The sequence below is a fragment of the Sclerotinia sclerotiorum genome, genomic scaffold (assembly GCF_000146945.2).
Source record: "Sclerotinia sclerotiorum 1980 UF-70 scaffold_7 genomic scaffold, whole genome shotgun sequence".
Lineage (NCBI taxonomy): Eukaryota > Fungi > Ascomycota > Leotiomycetes > Helotiales > Sclerotiniaceae > Sclerotinia > Sclerotinia sclerotiorum.
Window position 1 is genome coordinate 1,887,058 of NW_001820829.1, and position 21,093 is coordinate 1,908,150.

At 43.1% G+C, this 21,093-nt stretch overlaps 10 protein-coding genes across 10 annotated transcripts; 4 read left to right on the plus strand and 6 right to left on the minus strand.

Annotated features, from left to right (window-relative positions):
* Nucleotides 1-1,126: 1,126 nt before the first annotated feature.
* Nucleotides 1,127-2,953, minus strand: SS1G_06298 (hypothetical protein; the record flags this gene model as incomplete). The annotated part of the gene is made up of 3 exons (XM_001593326.1): nucleotides 1,127-2,617; nucleotides 2,692-2,775; nucleotides 2,828-2,953. 3 exons carry the CDS (start codon nucleotides 2,951-2,953, stop codon nucleotides 1,127-1,129), a joined length of 1,701 nt encoding a protein of 566 aa, XP_001593376.1.
* Nucleotides 2,954-3,647: 694 nt separating this feature from the next.
* SS1G_06299 (predicted protein) lies at nucleotides 3,648-4,081 on the minus strand (the record flags this gene model as incomplete). Its single annotated transcript, XM_001593327.1, has 2 exons — nucleotides 3,648-3,696; nucleotides 4,017-4,081. The coding sequence occupies 2 exons, from the start codon at nucleotides 4,079-4,081 to the stop codon at nucleotides 3,648-3,650; spliced, it is 114 nt and encodes a 37-aa protein (XP_001593377.1).
* Nucleotides 4,082-4,422: 341 nt separating this feature from the next.
* SS1G_06300 (hypothetical protein) lies at nucleotides 4,423-5,062 on the minus strand (the record flags this gene model as incomplete). Its single annotated transcript, XM_001593328.1, has 4 exons — nucleotides 4,423-4,494; nucleotides 4,570-4,774; nucleotides 4,827-4,905; nucleotides 5,029-5,062. 4 exons carry the CDS (start codon nucleotides 5,060-5,062, stop codon nucleotides 4,423-4,425), a joined length of 390 nt encoding a protein of 129 aa, XP_001593378.1.
* Nucleotides 5,063-5,889: 827 nt separating this feature from the next.
* Nucleotides 5,890-6,185, minus strand: SS1G_06301 (predicted protein; the record flags this gene model as incomplete). The annotated part of the gene is made up of 2 exons (XM_001593329.1): nucleotides 5,890-5,922; nucleotides 6,015-6,185. The coding sequence occupies 2 exons, from the start codon at nucleotides 6,183-6,185 to the stop codon at nucleotides 5,890-5,892; spliced, it is 204 nt and encodes a 67-aa protein (XP_001593379.1).
* A 154-nt stretch (nucleotides 6,186-6,339) lies between these two features.
* Nucleotides 6,340-6,575, minus strand: SS1G_06302 (predicted protein; the record flags this gene model as incomplete). The annotated part of the gene is made up of 2 exons (XM_001593330.1): nucleotides 6,340-6,471; nucleotides 6,537-6,575. 2 exons carry the CDS (start codon nucleotides 6,573-6,575, stop codon nucleotides 6,340-6,342), a joined length of 171 nt encoding a protein of 56 aa, XP_001593380.1.
* Nucleotides 6,576-7,185: 610 nt separating this feature from the next.
* Nucleotides 7,186-8,069, plus strand: SS1G_06303 (hypothetical protein; the record flags this gene model as incomplete). Its single annotated transcript, XM_001593331.1, has 5 exons — nucleotides 7,186-7,389; nucleotides 7,439-7,529; nucleotides 7,635-7,669; nucleotides 7,717-7,975; nucleotides 8,065-8,069. 5 exons carry the CDS (start codon nucleotides 7,186-7,188, stop codon nucleotides 8,067-8,069), a joined length of 594 nt encoding a protein of 197 aa, XP_001593381.1.
* Nucleotides 8,070-8,504: 435 nt separating this feature from the next.
* SS1G_06304 (hypothetical protein) lies at nucleotides 8,505-10,376 on the plus strand (the record flags this gene model as incomplete). Its single annotated transcript, XM_001593332.1, has 3 exons — nucleotides 8,505-9,602; nucleotides 9,718-10,223; nucleotides 10,328-10,376. 3 exons carry the CDS (start codon nucleotides 8,505-8,507, stop codon nucleotides 10,374-10,376), a joined length of 1,653 nt encoding a protein of 550 aa, XP_001593382.1.
* An 852-nt stretch (nucleotides 10,377-11,228) lies between these two features.
* Nucleotides 11,229-16,589, minus strand: SS1G_06305 (hypothetical protein; the record flags this gene model as incomplete). The annotated part of the gene is made up of 7 exons (XM_001593333.1): nucleotides 11,229-12,030; nucleotides 12,324-12,634; nucleotides 12,691-12,847; nucleotides 12,897-14,710; nucleotides 14,968-15,041; nucleotides 15,106-15,615; nucleotides 15,863-16,589. The coding sequence occupies 7 exons, from the start codon at nucleotides 16,587-16,589 to the stop codon at nucleotides 11,229-11,231; spliced, it is 4,395 nt and encodes a 1,464-aa protein (XP_001593383.1).
* Nucleotides 16,590-16,860: 271 nt separating this feature from the next.
* SS1G_06306 (predicted protein) lies at nucleotides 16,861-16,986 on the plus strand (the record flags this gene model as incomplete). Its single annotated transcript, XM_001593334.1, has 1 exon — nucleotides 16,861-16,986. One exon carries the CDS (start codon nucleotides 16,861-16,863, stop codon nucleotides 16,984-16,986), a length of 126 nt encoding a protein of 41 aa, XP_001593384.1.
* Nucleotides 16,987-19,270: 2,284 nt separating this feature from the next.
* SS1G_06307 (hypothetical protein) lies at nucleotides 19,271-20,879 on the plus strand (the record flags this gene model as incomplete). Its single annotated transcript, XM_001593335.1, has 4 exons — nucleotides 19,271-19,289; nucleotides 19,348-19,564; nucleotides 19,845-20,058; nucleotides 20,250-20,879. 4 exons carry the CDS (start codon nucleotides 19,271-19,273, stop codon nucleotides 20,877-20,879), a joined length of 1,080 nt encoding a protein of 359 aa, XP_001593385.1.
* Between the last annotated feature and the right edge of the window lie 214 nt (nucleotides 20,880-21,093).

The window sequence follows — 21,093 nt, forward strand, 5'->3', positions numbered from 1 at the left end:
GATACCCCCCCCCCCCCCCCTTTTCCTCCTCAATCACAATCATGAGGAGAGAGCTATTAAACCAGCAAACTTGACATGAAGTTACATAACCCAAACCCTAGAATATTCACCTACCCAGTCCTTTCTTCCATATTTCTCCACTAATTGTCATTTTTGTCTCTCCTCTCCATACTTTATATCCCATACTCCATCCCATACCCCTATCATACAAGCCACCGTTCCACCATTCCACTTCCAAAGAAACATACAGTGTGTACTAGGGAATTATTTCACACTCTACACCAGCCATCAACCTCCGTCACATCGCTTCCTCATTTTCACTCAAGAAATAAGCATCTTCTTTAGATCTTTTGGCTTACTTCAGTTCAGTTCATCAGTAGAAGCGCTAGGATGATGTAGAGATATGAGAGAGCCCTCTATTCAAGGGTATTTTAATACACACTTTGATTCCCTATTTTGGATTCCTGACCCAAAAGTATAGACATTCCAATTATAAAAATATCAAAGGAATCGTAAGGGAGAAGTACCTAAATTATGTACGCACACAGAGGGAGAAGAGACGGGTTTTATGTAAATCATTGACTGTATTGCTGATCCATCCTATCTCATGCATTGCATGCATCCACCTCATCAGCTCAACAAGCGATATCAACCCAACAGCCAGCCCAACAAACCCACCAAGTAACTTTTATACCCTACTAATCATACCATTCATCCATACTGTACAAAATTTTCTCTTTCTTTTTGTCCACCATTAAGAATGTCTTCCTTCATCCATTACCAATTATCTTAAGCAAAAAAAAGTTCGCTCGCCTTTCATCCTCTTTCGTTCACGAAATAAGAGATGATGTGTCCATCTGCCCTTTCTCTTTCCTATCGCTTGTCTTTTCTCCACGCCGGCAAAGATCATCAACCAATCCCCTCCATAAGGCCATATTGCAAATCTTAACACCCATCATTAAAGCTCAAGTCTATTCGACTGTATATGTATGTATGTACCCAGTCCCGCAATGCAAATACGAAGCCAAGAAAGAGCCAACAAGAAAGCGACATCTTACACGAGAAGAAGTGTGTTATTGTGTCAAAACTCAGGACATCTGAACAAAAGAAAAGGAGAAAGAAGGATCTAATGGGAGTGACCATCGTGATCCGAGTGGTCATGTTGCGGCTCTGCCGCCTGCGTCGAACAACAACCTTTTCCCTTGCAATTATCAACACATTCCAATAAACATGAATCATCATCCTCCATTCCACATTTGTTTTGGGCTTGTCCATCTAGTCCTACGGATTCACCATTAAAAATATGATCATGATCTTTGTCGAGGCAAAATTCGGGTTGAAGAGTTGCGCTGTGAATACCATGACCGTGTAAGCATTCTCGAATTTCCTTAGATAGCTGCATATATTTTTCTCCTCCATCTTCACCAATAGGGAAGGCAACTTGAATGTGCATAGACGCAACGAGTTGAGAATCGCTGAGTTGCCAGATATGTACATGATGACAACCCTTCACGGCTTCGAAATTTTCGATGTCCTCTTTGATGAGGGCGACGTCGATTGAATCAGGTGTAGCTTGAAGCAAGATTTGTGCGGTAGCTTTGGTTAGTGGAATGCAGGATCGAAGAATGATGATGGTAATGAAAAGTGATACGGCAGGATCGGCGTATAAACGGCCAGGCCAATTAGTTAACCAAATAATCAAAGCAGTGACGATGACTCCAACATTTCCAAGAGCATCACCAATAACATGAAGAATCATAGCGTTCATTCCCATGTCATCATGATTGTGACCATGACCACCGGACTTCTTCTTTGATTTGTTGTTGTGATTATGGGCCGCATGCTTAGATTGACGACTTGTGTGATGTTCATGACGATGGCCTCCATCCCCATGATCATGGCTATGAGCGTGAGCATCTGAGTGATCATCGTGAGCATGTGAAATAAGAGGACTGTTTTCAGTCAGTGCAGGTCCAGATTTAACATGAACATCATCATCCGGTTCACTGGAATCCTCGCTATCAATTCCATCCAATTGTGTCTTGCTTGCAGCAATAATATCTTGTCGAAAGCTTGCCGGGTGAATGCTTATATTATCCAAGCTAGAAAATTGGGATTTGCTCGTTCGTCTTCGATGAGTGTGTTGTCTCGAACTTCTGCTGGGCGATCTAGTCATGATACTGCTACTATCACGGGCTGTCGAAGCATCTTCATCCGGCTCTGTAAATTGTACTTGACGTTTGGCGGTGGCTTTTGCGATGACGGCTTCGGGGAATACCTCTCCTGCGATTCCATTTTCGTCGCTAATCTCATCTCTATATGGTTCGTATCCGTGTTCATGAGCATGACTATGCGCATGTCCTTCTTCCGCAGCGCTGACCTCATCTCCATGGGAATGCCCATCTCCTGGACCATGAGAATGACCATGCCCACCTAATACGAAAAATCCAGCAAGGTTCGATGCCAATCCCAACGACCCAACAATAAGTATAAGTTTTGGTTCCCCGATTTCAGGTGGATCAAAAAAACGTCCGACAGCTTCGAGAACAATTGATACGCATAGGGCGATAAGAAAGACTGCATTGAAAAAGGCTCCAAGGATTTCGGCTCTCAAAAACTATAGAAGAGTTAGTTTCCCTCTTGGTAACGTAGCTTCCCGTTCGGAAGTCCTCGATTTGTGTAACTACTTACGCCAAAAGAATATTTATCAGTAATGTTTCTTCGAGCAGCTTTAACAGCCCAAAGACCAACAGCGAGAGATATGATATCGTTCAACTAGCTAGATGTTAGCACAGAGACAGGTCCATTTCTTCTTGAAACATCTTACCATGTGAAAAGCATCTGCCATTAATGCCAATGATCCAACCCATAAACCAACGCCTAATTCGACGATAAAAAAGACGGCATCGATCAATAGCATGACCAGAATGCGCGTTGACTTTGACCAAGCCATCTCTGAAGATTTGAAGAGTGTACACTCTTTCTTTACCAGACTCTTAGATTGTCGTTGAAAAGAGTCGGTGAAGGTATCAATCGAGAGAGGTGTATTGGTATTGGTAGTGAAATGGGAATTGGTATTTGTATTTGTATTTGAAAAGATGTGGCGTGGTACGAGATGATTTAAAAAGATGACGCCCCTCTTGTGTCTTGCGATACTTTGCGATATTTTGCGATTTCGGATCTCAGCCAATCCCTTATCAAGTTATATTGATTTTAATCTCTTAACCGTACTCAAAAAGGTGTGTTTAACATCTAAATCAAACGTCCGAGCAATGAATGATAATTATTCACTAATGAATAAAAATGAAAAGGAGAAAGAATAAATAATTAATTAATTGTAAGTCTTACGAGTCACAAGAGTAAGTGTTAGTAATATAATAGTGAATGAATCGACTCGAATTGTCAGAATTAGTAAAATGAGGATAAGCTTTTAGAAATGAAAGCAAAATTTATCATGTACAGAGTAGAAGATCAAGAGCTACTCCGTTTGTTGTGTGTGAGTATGATGTATTTTGATTATGTAAAACTTGAATTTTTGAACAAACGCTATTTATCTATTAGGTAAGGTTAGTCCTGGTAACTAGTACATATGGATGGATGACTGTGTTGGGTGAATGACATGTGATGTTTAATCATGTGATCATATCTCATTCATCGTCATCATCGTCATCATGATCACCATTGTCACCATTATCACTAGAGTTATTAGTGATTCAATGTATTGAATCTCATAAATACGTGTGCGTATCACATGAAAATTCTAATACTTGCTTGATCATAGGTAGATGTTTGATAAGTTCAGTTGGTTGGTTGGAAACATCATGATAAAATATTACTCATATGTATCTATCACATTCATATAGATTCATAGAATCAATGGATTCATGACATTTACCATCGCTAAGCTGTCTTGTCAGAATATGGATATTTAATAATCCTAACTTCCTTCTCTCTCCTGCCGTATATGAAAACATGGGTATAAGTAATGTCGCTACGAGACCCGGGGGACTGCTTACTGCAAACGGATCATGAAGGCACATGGGCTTTCAAATGCGCCGGCATTATAGTAAATTTCCCACATTTGGGATCATTCAGAATACATATGCCATCTAAATTTATCCGCCAATGACATTTCATGCAGAAGAGCCCCAGATTTGTAGTAAGTTCTTTCCGTTGGTCTGCAGCCAGAGTCTAAAGAGTAATATGACCATACTTCTCCCCTGTTCCCAATGTATTTCAAGCACGTGGCGACGGGTATGCATGTACTTAGCTATCAATATAAATATCCCCGATTTTCAATGAAATGAAGTCAGATGAACGTGCTTGCAGTGACTTGCTTCAATACATGCTGGTCCGAGGAGTCCAAAGTAGACGATATTGGTCCGAGGCATTTCAATACCTCAAAATCAACGAATAACATCATCACTTATCGGACTTCAAATCTTCTTTCAAAATGTCCACAACAATTAGAAGTATAAGAAATGCTAGAAATATCTAACTTATGTTAGCAGTGTTCATTCAATGACATATCATAAGTATGGTATTCCCATGATGTTGAACTTCACCCACAAAGAAAAATCCAGCTCCAATGATAATGACTTCCAAACCCCCTGAGAGAGCTTTACCTCTCACGATAGCGTTCTGATGTCTCCAACTTCTGAAAATTCCTATCAACAAAGTTGTGATTGCAGCAACCTGACAGATACAAGCTAGAGGTTTCCCTAGTACGAAGAACCCTATTAATGGATTTGGCGTGGGGGAATGCTGCAAACGGCTGTATACACGTCAGTAATAGCATAGTACTTCCAAGTTGGTTGAGTACACACAATAGTTGTGCAACTGATACCCCTAACATTGACAAGGCCAATGAAGTCCTGAGAAATGCTAGGAAAGTTCTTTCCACGGCTAGTAGGGATACGTTAGTAAATTCATCTACGAAACTCTAGACGGTGAACACATAGAGCAAAGGGACATATCAATACTGAGGCAAGAACCAGATACAATGAAGAATGCCAAGACTAAACGTACAGATTCTGATAGACACATAGAGAGAGTACTGCATATAAATGAAAATTAAATCTCAGCTGACCGGAGTATTTCGGCCCTGAATCTCCGAGTTTTATAACAGGTAAATATACCTTGTCATTATAGATGGTCTGAGTCGGATCGATGAAAAAGGATAAAGTGATGATACGTACCTAAATGGTCTCTACATGCAGCATGGTCAACAGTTACGCTGATTTGGTGTCTCCAAAACTTTGAGACATTATAGGTCAATCGACCAAAATATCCAGTAGATGCTGTACTACCAGGACCTAATGCATGAGAAGATGAGGCGGTTGTATAATTTTGTCGTATGTGGGCTAGTTCTGAAAGTTCAGTGGATTCCCATTGATCTCTTTCTGGTGATGATGGTTCGGGTGGCTCATCGGGTGCTTCAAGGGATTGACGATGGCTTGGTGTTTCGGCCATTATAATGGGATATGTAAATGCAAGATGTCATGCAGATATATTGCAACAATTATGGTAAGACTTGACTTGGGTTTCACGAAACGGTGTCAAGGACCTGCATGAGAAGAAGAGAGTTGAAGTTTAGATTAGGATTAGAGTTGATAACTAAATTAGTTGTAAGTGTAAGGTACTAGGTAGGTAAAGCTGAGCTGAGTAGAGAAATGAAGCAAACTTCTTACTTCCCCCGATAAGAGTACAAGTACCGTTGGAAGTGAGCTTGAAATTGTAAAGGCATAGACATAGGAATGCACAAGTTCGCTTCAAGATAAAAATTGGTGAGTAGGTAATGCCGTCGCGGTGAAAAGACATGCAAGCATTTCCGAGCAACGATAATGAATCTCCACTGTGGCGCTTACCAGAGGGTCACATGACACAATATCACATGATGGGACTGCTTCCGGAACTTATCCACTATCAGTTAGTAGAGCTGGGTGAGTACCTGGAATTGCCGAAAGCAAGCACCCTGGGTCTTCTCCAAGCTCACACTTCATATACTCACATACACGCCTCGAGGTAAAGCAAATAGGAATAGCGACCATAGCATCGAGAGCTACATTCAACTTATCCTTCAAAACGTTTTCATACTTTTCCGAGTGGTCAATAGAATAAGTTCCAGATCGTATATATACATTCTCAAATCGACGATCATGCTCATGGTACAAACGAAAGCTCATTGGAGGCGAAGCCGGCCCGCATGTCCGCGTTACAGACGCAGACGCATCTCAACAGGGTATCTATCAGCGTGAGGTTTTTATGCAGTGCTTTGGAGGTATGACAAAGATTGAGCCTAGAGGTTAAAATACCACTTAGATGGATACCCTACATTGCCTAGGCGAGATCTCTGCATATTCTCTCCTGATATTCATTCCAAGTTGGATATTTGGCGAAAGATGGGTAACATCCGTTCAAGTTGACAAGACCCTTGTCACCGTTTTTCTTCCCGCTATCATCTCCTGAATTCTGCCAGTATATCAAGGAGATATACAATAGTGTCTCTCTCAAAAGCATTGAGCAGCACGTCTTACCTTCCTAAATTGCAAAAATCGCTGAGCCGGTCCGTTCATACCGTCCTCACCATTGGATTGACAAATTTGCTCACTTTAAGGCTGAGCAAAGTTGTCATTGATCTGGTAAAAGTTTAACCCCACAACGGAGCGTCACACCAACAGTTCCTTGCAAAGGTGCAGGGTTGTAAGAACAGTAGCCTGTAGTCATGTAAATTTTATACCGGATCCATGTCAACTTCTATTCAGCCGTTTTCATGCATGGAACGAGTGTATCCATACATTATCCGTAATACTTTACATCGCCTTACCTTCTTCTATGCGGCGTATGGGATGCTCATCCGTAGAAGCACCAGCTATGAGGAGTATCAAGTGAAGCCAGCTGACCGGGTCGGTCTCTGGAAAGATTGATACCGAGTTTATATGCAAGGTAGATTGCTCCTTGCATGCTACTCTAGCGTTGAGCTTTATAAGATATCTCTTGGTCCATCTACTCATTCTTGCTCTTTTGTGATATTAGGGGAATTCATTGTTGTTGGGGAACGGTTGATATACTTCGCCGCACGCTAGCATCATTCGCTTCTCCATTCGTTCGTTGATATCCCAAGGGTTCCCATTATCTAATTTTAAATTCCAAAAAACGCCCTCGATCATTTCACTGCCGTACAGAATGGCAGAATCACCAGATAGCCAAATCTCTGACCCTATCTTCGATAGATTTGAAGAAGGGTCGGATGCTATCTCAAGTAGGAATACAGTCGCAACACCCGATTCTGAAATCTTCCCTCCTGAAAGTCCTTGGCAAAATTATACTACGCTTGATCCAAGAACAAAATCTTGGCAGTTGGCTGCGTCTTTGTCCCTAGAAGAGCAGGTAAAAAGGCTTTGATTCTATTTATCGCTTCTTACTAATAACCACTTAGGTTTCTTTACTCGTGGCAGCGGACTTTTGGAGATCGAAATCGATTCCTTCTAAGGGAATACCGGCATTCAAGACTTCCGATGGCCCAAATGGTAAATATTTACTTCCTTCTAAGCATTCAAATCGCTCTACAATTCCTCAATGCAAGGCGTATAATCAAGCCGACTGTTTTATACACTATGACTGACTAAATTTAGGTGCTCGTGGGGCAATTTTCAAGGCTGGAACAAAGGTTTGTCTGAAGTATTCCAGCAAGAAGCGGCTTTTTAACAGATTCAGGCTGCGTTATTTCCATGCGGTATATCACTAGCAGCAACATGGAACACCGATCTTATTCACAAAGTCGGGCAACATCTTGCTGATGAAACCAAAGCTCGATCGGCCCAGGTTTTATTGGCACCAACTGTTTGTTTACATCGCAGTCCATTGGGTGGAAGGAACTTTGAATCTTTCTCGGAAGACCCTTTCCTTACAGGAAAACTCGCTGTCGCTTACATCAAAGGGTTGCAGGAGAAAGGTGTTGCCGCAACGATAAAACGTAAGAAACATTTTATGTTGTGCCGTTGTCACATGTATCTGGCTGACTATGTACACAGATTTCGTAGCTAATGAACAAGAAACATTTAGATTGACTATTGATTCTATAGTCCAAGAAAGACCTCTGCGAGAATTATACTTGCGTCCTTTCGAAATGGCCATTCGAGAAGCTAATCCTTGGGCCGTAATGTCCTCGTATAATTTGATCAATGGAGTTCATGCAGACTGTAACTTCCACACGCTGAAGGAAATTCTAAGAGAGGAATGGAGCTATGATGGGTAACAGTCTTGCATCCTCTTGATCATATCAGTTACTGACACAGTCTAGCCTGGTTATGTCCGATTGGGGTGGAACCAACTCAATTGCAGAATCCATCGAAGCAGGCTGTGATCTAGAAATGCCCGTGTCAACAAAATGGCGAGGCGAAAAAGTAATTAAAGCGATAAAAAACGGGGAACTGAGCCGAGAGGCCGTTGAAAAAGCTGCTGCAAACGTATTATATCTTGTGGAACGGACAAAAGGATCTGACATGACACCTGAAGCCCCCGAAGCTGAAGACGACAGAGAAGAAACGAGGAAATTAATTCGTCAAGCAGGAGCTGAAGGATTGACCCTTCTGAAGAATGAAAACAAAGTCCTACCAATCAAAATGTCCCAAAAGAAAATCGCAGTCATAGGACCAAATGCCAATCGAGCAATAGCAGGGGGTGGGGGTAGTGCTAGTTTGAATCCTTACTACAGCACCATCCCGCTGGATAGCATCAAAGCCATACCTGGAAAGGAAATCAAATATGCTCTAGGCTGTCACACCTACAAATGGCTTCCTCTTGCAGCAGACTATTGTACCACTTCTACCGGCGCTCAAGGTGTAACCCTTGAATTTCACATCGGCGATAAGTTCGAAGGAGCCCCTCGAATAATCCAACACCGCACCAACACAGATCTTTTCCTGTGGGACTCTGTCCCTGAAGAAGTGAATCCCATCTGGTCTGTCCGTGCAAAGACAATGCTAACACCCACCACCACTGGCTTGCATACCCTCTCATTCTCAAGCGTAGGCCCCGGACGACTTCTCGTCAACGGCGATGTAAAAGTCGATTTGTGGAATTGGACGGAATTAGGTGAAGCGATGTTTTCGGGCAGTAAAGATATTCTTTTTGATATTCACCTTGAAGCCAATGTTCCCGTCGAGCTGGTAGCCGAAACAACAAATGAGATCCGACCATTGGCCAAACAAGCACAACTTAAGCAGACACACGCTACAGGCGGATGTCGCATCGGCTATAAAGAAGCGGATACTGAGGACCATTTGCAGAAAGCTATTGATGCAGCAAAATCCTCAGATGTGGCGATTGTTATCGTGGGTCTCGATGCAGAGTGGGAAAGTGAGGGGTATGATCGTCAGACTATGGATTTACCTAGTGATGGAAGTCAAGACCGATTAATCGATGCAGTTGTAGAGGCAAACCCAAATACAATTGTGGTCAATCAGTCAGGAAGTCCGGTGACGATGCCTTGGGCAAAGAAAGTTCCAGCGATACTTCAGGCGTGGTATCAAGGTCAGGAAGCGGGAAACGCATTGGCTGATGTACTTTTTGGATTTGAGAATCCGAGTGGGAAGTTACCTGTATGTGATTGTTATTCAGTTCCTACCTCTTTCCTTCCTTCAGACTTTAACATCAATCTTCATGTCTTATAATACTAATCGACCAATCAACTAACATCATTCCCCTCCCCAACAGACAACCTTCCCCGTTCGCCTCTCCGATAACCCAACCTACCACACCTGGCCAGGCGAAAACCTCTGTTCCCTCTACGGTGAAGGTCTTTATATCGGTTACCGCCACTACGACCATTTATCCCTTCCCCCCCTTTTCCCATTCGGTCACGGCCTCTCATACACCACTTTTTCCTACTCTTCTCCCACACTATCCTCCACTATTTTCTCAGCCTCACAAGAAAAAATAACGCTCCACCTAAAAGTTACCAACACAGGCTCAGTGCAAGGAAAAGAAATAGTCCAACTCTACATCCACGATGTCAAGAGCAAACTCCCCCGACCAGAAAAAGAACTCAAAGGATTCGCAAAAGTGGATCTTGCAGCTGGCGAATCAAAGAATGTGGATATTAATATCGATAGATATGCGCTCGGCTACTGGGATGATAGTTATCGAGACGGAAAGGGGTTATGGGTTGCAGAGGAGGGGAAATTTGAGGCGTGGGTTGGCGCCAGCGCCGCGGATATTAGGTGAGTAGCAAGCTTTGTTCTTCTCCCCGAACTTTCTGCAGGGTGGAGCAAGATTTTCTCGTCTATAAAGTATAATTGCTAATGGCGTGTGTGTGTGTGTGTAGGCATAAAATTCCTTTCGAAGTTAAGGAAACTTTTACTTGGGTTTTTTAGGGGGAGAATGAGACATGATGAGACATGGTGAGATGGGATGGGATGGGATGTGGGAGGTATAGGAGCACGGTAAGAAGAGAAGGAATAAGAGGGAAAGGAAAGTCTACGTATCGTAGTAGAGCGGCGAAGAGATCATAGGAACGGGGGAAAGAGATTTTTGAGAAGTTTTCAAACATTGTTCATTTATCTAGTGCGCACAGGAGATTCGATTTCCATGTCTTATTGTTTTTTTTTTGCATTTTCCCCGTCCAATTCAATCCTGTCCAGTTTAACTGATTACTTGCGCTATGATAGATTGATATCTTCATCGATCTTACTTCTTGTACTTACTTTGAATATCCTCTCCTCTCCTCGCATTCATTCATTTATTCGTTATGTAAGATAAGACTTACATACACATTTACATGAGTTATCAACAAAAATCCTTAATAAAATCCTTCAATCATATTATACAAACATCGCGCGAGTGAACAATCAAGTGAACAAAGCCTCCGCCGCCAGCCAACCCTTTCATCATAATCATATCTTACAACCCATCACCTACCTCCTATCTCTACGTATTTATTGTGTATGTATGAAATATGTACGATTCGTACGTATTCACCTCCCTTCTCAATTGGATACATGTAAACCCAATTGATATCGCACCATGCGATAACGGACGTATACTATGCAGTGCAAAAGAACAAGTGACCGCAGATGAAAAACCCCATTTCCAAACGCCTTGCTCATTAAAATACCGCCGGATATGCATTCCTCTGTCATATCATAACATATCGTATGACCCGGCCTACGCCGGCCCAGCCTACCCTATCCTATCCTATACATGAATCCAGAATATTGTCAGGAAATCTATCCTGAGGAATCTCCAGCAGACGATCCTCGGACTGTAACTTGACTATCCATCCATCTCCTTGCCAGACTCGGTCGGGTTGGATCACTATCGTTGGTCCCCTTGCTCTCTTCTCTATTTTCATCTTGATTTTCATCGACATCCTTCTCCTTCCTATGCCTATTCTTTCCGTTCAAATAATCTTCACTTCCCCTTTGACTCTCCATCACTTTCGGACTCTCAGATGCCCTTCCATCCGCAGCTAACATGGAACTCGGTGTGTGTGTATCACTCCTACTTAAAGTTTCTAGGCTTAAATCCCCCCCCAACGGATCTCCCCAAACCTGCATACTATCCCCTCTGACCACACTCATTCTCCTTACTCCCCCTCCTTTCTCTTTCTGTCTCATTATCTCCTTCCCACTTCCACTCCCATTCCCTATCCCAAGCTCTAATTTTGCAGCTACCTCCATTTCTTCATTTTCTTGTCGCTCCAATCTCCCTACATTTTCCACCGTCAATTTTTGGCGTATTGCTTCATCTCCTGCTTGCCCTGCATCGATCCCCATGCCCTCTCTATGGGCATGTACATGTCCATTTCCACGAGTGTCATGTAAGGAAAGAGCTCCGTGTTCGTCTCCTCCAGCACCAACCAATTTCTCATCTCGTAACTCCTTGGCTTTTTCCTCAAATACTTCACGTCGCACGGCCCGTTCACCTTCGGACTCTGGCTGTGGGAGAGTTAAACGCTGGGAATTGTGGCGCTCACTCTTTGTTGGACGGGGTTGCGCTGGGGAGGGCCTGGAAGTATTTTTGGTGGGTCTAGTTGAGTCGAGCCCTAGGTTAGATTTCTTCGTAGATGCGGGTTCAAGTTTGAATGTTTGAGGCTGGGATTGTGATTGATTTTTAGGTTCCTGAGAAGAGATGGGTGCCTTGGGTGCATGATTTTCGTTTTTCTCTATGGAGTTTGACGAGCGGTGGCGAGCTGTACTTGTTGAGGAGCGTCTGTCAAATCTATAGTGTAGGCGTCAACAATATATCCGTGATTCCGTCCCCGGATGGAAGGAACACTTCAAAGAGGAAGTGGTTTCTAGGAAAAATAAAGGGACACATACTTTGACTTCTCACTTCTCCTCGAACAATTTTCATTGTCTCCCTCCGCACAATCACTCCCCTCATCATCCCGGTCACTCTCCTGTTTCGGGACTCTTCTATTAATCGCCCATCTCACCAACATCTTCTCCAACGTTTTTCCCTTAACAGGCTTCGCTAGATAATCATCCATGCCGGCTTTTTGGCACTTCTCGCGATCGCCCTGGATGACTGATGCTGTCATGGCTACGATGGGAATGTTACGCGTCGAGTAACTGTAAGGGGAGTGGTGACGCAATATATGGGTGGCGCGGTATCCATCTATAATTGGCATCTATTGCTGTACTTAGCAGAATATTTTAAAAATGATAGGGATTCTTGGGAAATTACTTGTACATCCATAAGAATGATATCTGGTTTTGGATGAGGTGGATTTGGAGAGTCTGCTGCGAGGAGATAATCAAGAGCTTCCTTTCCATTCCAAACTGCCGAGGCGGTAAATCCTAATTTCCGAATGGTTTTCAAAGCAATTTGTTGATTGATAGCACTGCCAGATATTAGCATAAGACGCCGCATCCCAGATTGAATCCACTTACTTATCTTCAACAAGAAGGATTTTGATATTGGCTCTATCAGCAGGCGACATTTCTACCTCGGACACAACTGGAGGCGTCATGCTAACCGACCTATGATGTCTAGGCATATCCGACGAGTTTTTCTGGGGCGAAGCGCCAACATCATAATCCGAGCTGCCACAAGAAACACTCATTTCGGATTGTAATCGATCTGGTAAGCTTCCAATATCAATTAGGGCATTTCCATCATGATACTGTGGCTTGTTGAAGGGAATCCAAAAAGTCGCAGTCGTACCCTGTCCTAACGATGACTCCAAAGTAATTCTACCGTGCATTAAGTCCACCAAATTCTTACTTATCGTGAGACCTAATCCCGTGCCACCAAATCTCCTTGCTGTTGATGAATCTGCTTGACTGAAAGGTTTGAATAGACGTTTTCGGACTTCCTCCTCAATTCCAATACCGGTATCTTCAACGACGAACTTTACTTCAATAGTATCTGCATCTTCTCTTTCTTTGATGACCGAGAATTTGACTCTTCCTTCGCTGGTGAATTTAATACTATTCGTGAGGAGATTTGTGATGATCTGGCGAACTCGACCTGGGTCGCCCATAACAATCAAATCTTTATCAACTCCGACCGTGATGTCGGAATCGAACATTAGATTCTTACGTTCAGCAGCGAATCCCAGCATTTTACTGACATCCCGCACCACAACTGACAAGGAGAATTGAACTTCCTCAATATCCAACCGGCCAGATTCAACCTTTGAGAAATCCAAGATATCATTGATGACTGTGAGAAGTGCATTGGCGGAACGTTGAATGTTTTCGGCACATTCTTGCTGTTCTTCGTCAAGATTCATATCAGTGAGGAGTTCGGCCATCCCGATGACTCCAGCAATAGGTGTTCGAATTTCGTGACTCATATTTGCCAGGAACTGACTCTTTAATCGACTAGCTTCTTTGGCGGCTGCTTCATTTGCGAGAAGTCTGGTATTCTCCCTTTCTTGCATCTGGAGATCATTTTCACGATCTTTAATCTCAGTGATATCCATAGATAATCCAATGACACCATCGATGAACGCTTCATTAACATGTCCGCCCCCATCTTTCTTACCGAGGACAGGGACAAATTTCGTGCGGTACCACCTATTGTCGATGGTGTGTTCTTGCATGTCTTCCATTACCTTTCCAGTCAAGATATCCTCGATTGGTTGTAGTGAAGCAGGAATCACGTCATGGCTTTGCCTGTGGTTACTGGAATGCGAAAAGACATTGTAAACATTCTTCCCTATGTAATCAGACCCCTTAGCTTTACCGCTACCCGCGAGGCTCTCATCGCTAGATCCTACATCGCTCTCAAGGTCCCATATGAAGGCACCTTCCAGGAGGTTGATTTTTCGATGTCGATCTACGGAAAACAGCGTAACTTGAGCGTGGGTTATGACGGACAATAATTGTTGACGAAGTCGTTTGGCCTCGAATCGTGACATGACCGCTTCATGGATATCCGTGCAGGTTCCGTACCATTTTTCGATTTTGCCAGTGTCTTTATTCCTCATGCAAATAGCGCGTCCCAGCATCCATCTCCATTCTCCATCGTGTTTCCGACAACGATATTCTGTAGTATAAGGTTCACCAGTCTCTAGGCAATGTTGCCAGCGCTTCTTTGTCAAGGCCAAATCGTCTGGATGAAACGGCGATTTCCAACCCTCACCAAGGGATTCCTCCATGGTCAATCCCGTGTAGTCATACCAGCGCTGACTGAACCAGTCATGCATACCATCGGGAGTAGTCGTCCAAATGAGCTGCGGCATACTATCACATATCATCTGGAACCTCTGCTCATCAGCCTCTTTTATCTCGGCGATCTGTTGTGTCACAGCTGTGATGTCCCTGCACGTCACAATTCCAGCCAAGAATTCGCCAGTATCTGGGTCTCGAACCGCTTCTCCTGTGAAAGGGTTTAGCATGTCTCGCATTGATCTTAGGGGCTCTTTATACCTAAACAATCAAATAAGATCCTATCGCCAGTATCGGGGTCATAGAGGCCCAACAAACGACTAGAAAATGGCGTCTGTGTTCTTACTAAAACCGAGATAGGATACTCTGACGGATCTAGAGCTACGGTGAAATCATGGTTGTAACAATGCCATTTACCAACTAGATCAAAACCTGTGAGACTATTAGTAACGCTAGATACAGATCGAGAGCTAAAAATTCATACCGTTTTTAACATTCGACATGTCGGCTTCTCTTGCGAACAATCTTCTTGCAGCTTTATTCGGTATCGTCACACTCTCGTCCTTCCACATTGCCAGAATAGGAATTTCCGTATTATCTAGTAGTGCATCTTTCAACACAATCACCTTCTGCAAAATTGAAGGGGCGCCTGACTTATTGACGCGTGACGGGGGACCCAAAGGTGGGAACGGAGAGGAAGACATGGGCGCATGCGTGGGGCTAGAAATTGCAGATGAGCCGCTGGATCCTTGACTGGAATCATGACTAGAACTATGTTCGGAGCTGGCGGACGATGGGTTTGAGCGAGACATGGAACTCGACGAGTGCGAGCCATTGTTGGAACCCATTTGAAGCTTAGGGTCGTGTACTTTCCTTGAAATCCTCCTTGAGCTGGGTAATACAGGTTGAGTAGTTTCTGTACTCGTGAAGGTCAACATGTAGTATTTTTCATTCTCGATTTCGAAGATACTAATGATCATTTTGGCGTATGAATCTGGACCCGTTAGATTGGTTTTCATAAAACGTAGCCATTCAATGAATGTTTGCTCAATTGATGCATGTCGTTGGGTCGATCATATTGAAATGAAAACTCTTTTAAGCCATGCGCAAAAGCATTGAAAAGAAGACAAGCACCCAACCATTTTCGAACAAATTTTGGAGGGATCAATAAACCATACAACCTATGAGAAGCCCGAAACTACTGTCCTGTGCGTGAAACAAAGTATTAAAGGTAAACTTACGTCTATCGGACATCTTCTTAGCCGTTCGCCCTGCAAACGATGATGCTGTTATTAGTCCAGATGTGATGATGACTTCAACCACGGCATCATGAACCACCGAAGCCTTTCTCTCAGGATTTGTAATCCTACTTGAAGGTTCTGTTCTTTCAGCCGTCGGGGTCACATCTCCTTCATACTCTGATGATACAGTCTCTTGCGCATTCGCATGTACATTGATTTCCTCGCCCAGACTATCCAGAAATGTGTCCCAAGTAACCCACACAGGCTTGAAATCTTTCACCATGTCGATGCCCAATTGGGAAAGTGTTTGTCCTTTGTATTGTTCCACGCACTGTGCATCTTCATTTTCTTCACTTTCGTCACCGTCTGCACTGAGTAGTCTCGCAGTGGCTTCGTTTGCGAGTATCACCGTTTTAGAACCATTTAGAACCACACAAGGGTATGGCAGATAATGCATGGCCGAAAATGCTACATCTGCAGGCGAGACCATACCGGGAATGTGTATATGTAGGTTACTACTCTGGCCTGATCCTCGTCTCCCACTCATATATTCCTGGGCTTTCAAAGCATCCAAGCCATCAATTTCGCCGGGAGGCATATGTAGGGGTGATATGGGCCGATCATATTCTGAGTTTGGTGTACCTCTCTCTGTTTCGTTTGGCGACACGACCGCATTGTGAGGAGCAGGAGGAAGGTCGATATAGGTGGGGTGCTTGTCGACAGCCATGGTTGATATTTTGGACCCTTGGCCAGTGTTCGTTTGTTTTCAGTGTGTTGACTTCCTAATATCGCGTTTCTTCCCAATAATCTCTCGCAGCGCAGGTATTCACTCTTCGCAAATTCTGTTGTGCAGGCCCGCTAAGACGTCATCTTGCTGTGTTAATAGAAGAAGAGGATCGTCGGTGTTGTCGCCACGTTGATATGCGACGAGTGTCAACTGTCAACGTACTCCGCAAGAAGGTGGATTGAATTATTTCGAGATGATGGTATTTACAAATATGGGTATGATCAGGAATGATTTTGAGGAAGGAAGCAGAATTTTTACGATTGGGGGGGCTTCTTCAACAGTGTTTTGGTGGTTGGACGGGTTGAATCCGGATTTGATTCGACCAAAACGGTCTTAGAGGAAGGACTTGATGCTATTATCGACCAAGCCTCGAGACTAGAAGCATTTGGAACAAATAAACAGCGGAGAAAGATGATCCAGACTCCAGTAACCTTTCCGACAATCGATCTAAAGTACAGCTTTTTCGTCAATAATTGAACTAAATTATGATATTCTTATTAATAATTGAAGAGATATTTAATCAAGGATGATAATTAAGGATGATGGCGATATAGTGAGTGAGTAACCTTAGTGTAACCCAGAGAAGTCAAAGATATAAAATAAAAAATGAAAACAAATCTCTTTTTTTAAAATAAAAATAAAAATATAAAAAAATGTATAAAAAAATATAAAGAAAGAAACTTCAGGCCATATAGATGGTCTAGAGCCATGCCGTCCGGATGTCCCATATGATCTTTTGAGAAATGCATATGATATCTGAAATGAGGGGTGGTCTGGATTCTCGGACCTCCTTGTGATGTCGCCAGTAGGATACATCGCATTTACGCTGCTCCTTGGTCTTGTCCTTTACGACACCGACACGGCACAAATTGATCAAAAGAAGGGCGACACATAAAGCATCCCATTTCTCTATCCTACTTGGTTCACGGTGGTCTTGGTAGAAGTGCCCAAAGGGATGCGATCGATACATGAAGCATCCCATTTCTTGCTCCCAAGGGCTAAGAATCGTGGCAATAAATTTGACCTACGTGCCTACGTACTTAGTACGGAGTGGTTTGTATTTGAAGTCGATCCCGCATAAATGATGGGCGCTCTTTTATTAGTCGCCGAGAGGGTCTCAAAAGGGTCCCACGCCGATGCTTCAGAAAGTGCTGATCGTGCGGAGTAGTAGGGATTGTCTATGATTATCATATCTTTTTAAAGTGCGAGGGCTCTCAATTCGTACAAAGATCTTCACTTTGTACCAAAAACGCTTGACAAATCGTTGGATTTTTCGGATTATTTTTTTTTTCATCGGAAAACCTTACGCCATGTAATCGACAGGGACTCGGTGGGGAGAGGTTGAGCATTTGAGTTGGCTTGTGGGTTTGTGGGTTTGGGTTTGGGTTTGTGGATTATCGTACTCAGTACTGCAATTGGATCCATTTTATTTACCCCAAGACCTTTTCGTCTTCTTCTTGTTGTGGAAGCAGAAGAAGAAAAGGCTGATGATCTCCTTATGACGTGACTGTAAGACTTTTAAAATACTCGAGTATTAGTAGCATATATTATGGCTATCTCTGTTAGCATATCTCACACACATCACACATCAAACCATCATCCATTTGCGCATCAAAATGACATACCGGCATTCATATAGGATAAACATTTCGCCATGTAAGGGATATCCCATAAGTTATTATCTTCGTTCGTAGAATCGAGTACGTACTATACTCCGTTTTGAGATCCACGGGCCCTCCCTTCCCATCCCTTCCACAGCGTCGATACTAAATTTATGCGGGGTGTGCTGTCGTCTCCAAATATTTCCAGCGCGCTTCAGCAAATAGGATCAAAATGACTTTTCACTCATTGGGCACTGCAGAGGCAATAACATTTCTTTTCCACTCATCAATAATAAGAGCTCCCTATCCTCTCAGCACATCGCTTGGTGGGCTTAGCGACACATTGCATAATTTGATCTGCAATGTCTGTATATATGGAAGAAGCCAACGTCAATGAATGATAAAACTTGGTAAGAATTGTTTGTCATGACCAAAAAACAGAACAAGCTCTATAGTTTTCAAATACCTACTTAAATCATGCTTCAATTCAGCTATACCCTAGCTCCGTTGGGTCTGAGCAGTATCCGCTTACTTTCTCTACTTCCTAATAGGGACGGAAGCGGCCCTCTCCGATGCGAGCTTCATGCGTATCCTCTACTGGAATCTTGTAAAGAAACTCATTTGTACGAAACTTTGTCGTACACATGGGGCGGTCTTGATGATCCTCCGCAATGTATCTTCATAGATGGACATTTCTTGCCTGTTACGTCGAACCTCCACGCAGCATTGTTACGCCTTCGAAATCGCACTTTCAACCGAGTCATTAGGGTGGATGCTATACGCATCGAGCAAGAAGACGAGCAAGAGAAAGGTCGCCAGATTCAAATGATGGCGAGGATCTATGGTCAAGCAAACTGAGTTATCGTTTATCTTGGAGAAGCTGAGGATGATAGTGACTTGGCTCTTGAAAGGATACGAGTTGCTGCAGAAGATGAGAATAACGAGGAACATCCTGAAAAAAACAGATTTTGAAAGCTACAAAATGGTTGAAAATTCATTCCTTAGACTGCTTAAACGACCATGGTTTCAGTGTATTTGGGTAGGTAATTTACCGTTGTTAATAACCCCTCGAAAAATGATAATATGTTTCCGGTTAGGTACTCCAAGAGGTTGGCTTAGCTCGAAGTATCCAGATCTTTGGCGCTTCCGAGGAGGTGGAAGGGTATACATTCTGTTTAGGCACCAACAAGCTGGGGCGATTCTTCGAACATCATCCACATTTAAGAAGTCTGATTCGTGCGACTGTCTATATGATAAGAGGATCAATCTTCCGTCTGAAACACACTCTGAGTCCACCAAAGAATCTCTCGCTACGTGAGTTGATTGATATTTATCATGCCTACAAGGCTACGATACGTCACGATAAGATATATGCGTTGCTGGGTATGTGCTCCTATAATTTGAGCTCAACTGGCCTACTACCTGACTACACGATTTCATGGAAGACCCTTTTTCAAAGGCTTATCGAGTTTATCCTTTATGAAACGATATCCATAGAGACTTAGGATGATAGAGAGATATCAGTAATCAAGATCCGAGGTTGTATTCTAGGCTTTGTATCCCTCGTGATGTTTGACAGCTATCAATTGCATAGGCAGTTCATCCGTGTTATTTTAAACAAGACGCCACTAGCCTTGCAGTACGACGAAGTTTATGGCACCTGGTGGATACTAGAAGCCTCGGCACAGTCCATCCAGCCAGATGATGTCATCTATCTTCTAGAAGGAGGTTCAAAGCCATCTATCATTAGAGTATACAAGGATTATTCAGCCATCATCGTGACCACAGCTATACCAGTTCTAGTCCACGTGCGCCCATAAACTGATGGTACATATGCCAGGTTTCATCGATCTTTGCCTTCTCCCAAGGTCTATTCACATGACCTTATACTCACCTGGCAGTGGGAGCCAGTTCCCGATCAAGGGCGAAGCGATCGTTTACCAGAGATCAACTATGTAGTGCCACGGTATCTGAAGACCAACGCAGATAAGGCAACCAGATCATATGGTGTGATACCAATCTTGCAGAGGCCACCAATAACCAGAGGGCAATGATTCAGCTCGAGGATACCATCAAGAGATATGAAGAGGTATTGGGAAGAGAGAATCTACATATATTGTCGTTTAAAGAGAGACTTGCGTCTATTTACGGTGAACTAAACTATAATCTCGACAGACTGGAGAATCTCCTATTGGAGGTGATAAAGACCGGACAAGATTTCGAAGGCAATTTTCATCAAGATACATTGAATAACAAAACGCAACTAGCGATGATTTATATTAAGGCAAAATGGAAGTATGGCATTGATTCAATTCCGTTGAAGTCACCACCGCCGGTCAAGGAGGAAGATTATGCTTACGCAAGAGAAATAACTGATGCGATCAGAGATAATGCCCAAATTCGAGAAGTGGATTTAATAAGGGCTATATTGTGCATCCACCAAGGAACGGCGCATCCGAGTTACGTCGGTCAACGATTGTTGAGGCTTTTGCTAAGCCTAAAAAGAGAAAATACTTCAATCACAAAGGACATAATAGGATTCACCGCAGTGTATGGATGTACGAGCCAGCTAGGTTTGCTGTTGCAAGCATCTGAGCCAGCTTGCGAGGAAAACAAGGAGGGAACATAGTCATCACAGAGGCAATCATAATAGCAGCAATAGAAAATTTGGATCAAGTTGATGGAATCGTCAAGGTATTACTCAAGGAACAAAAGAACAATATTACTATCACAAATCAAGTGATAAAGGCTTTGGTAAAAAGAAGTAGGGAGGAAAGAGATAGGGAGAAAAGAGGGAGAAAGAAAAGAAATAGAGAGGAAAGATATAGAAGGGGAAGAATTAC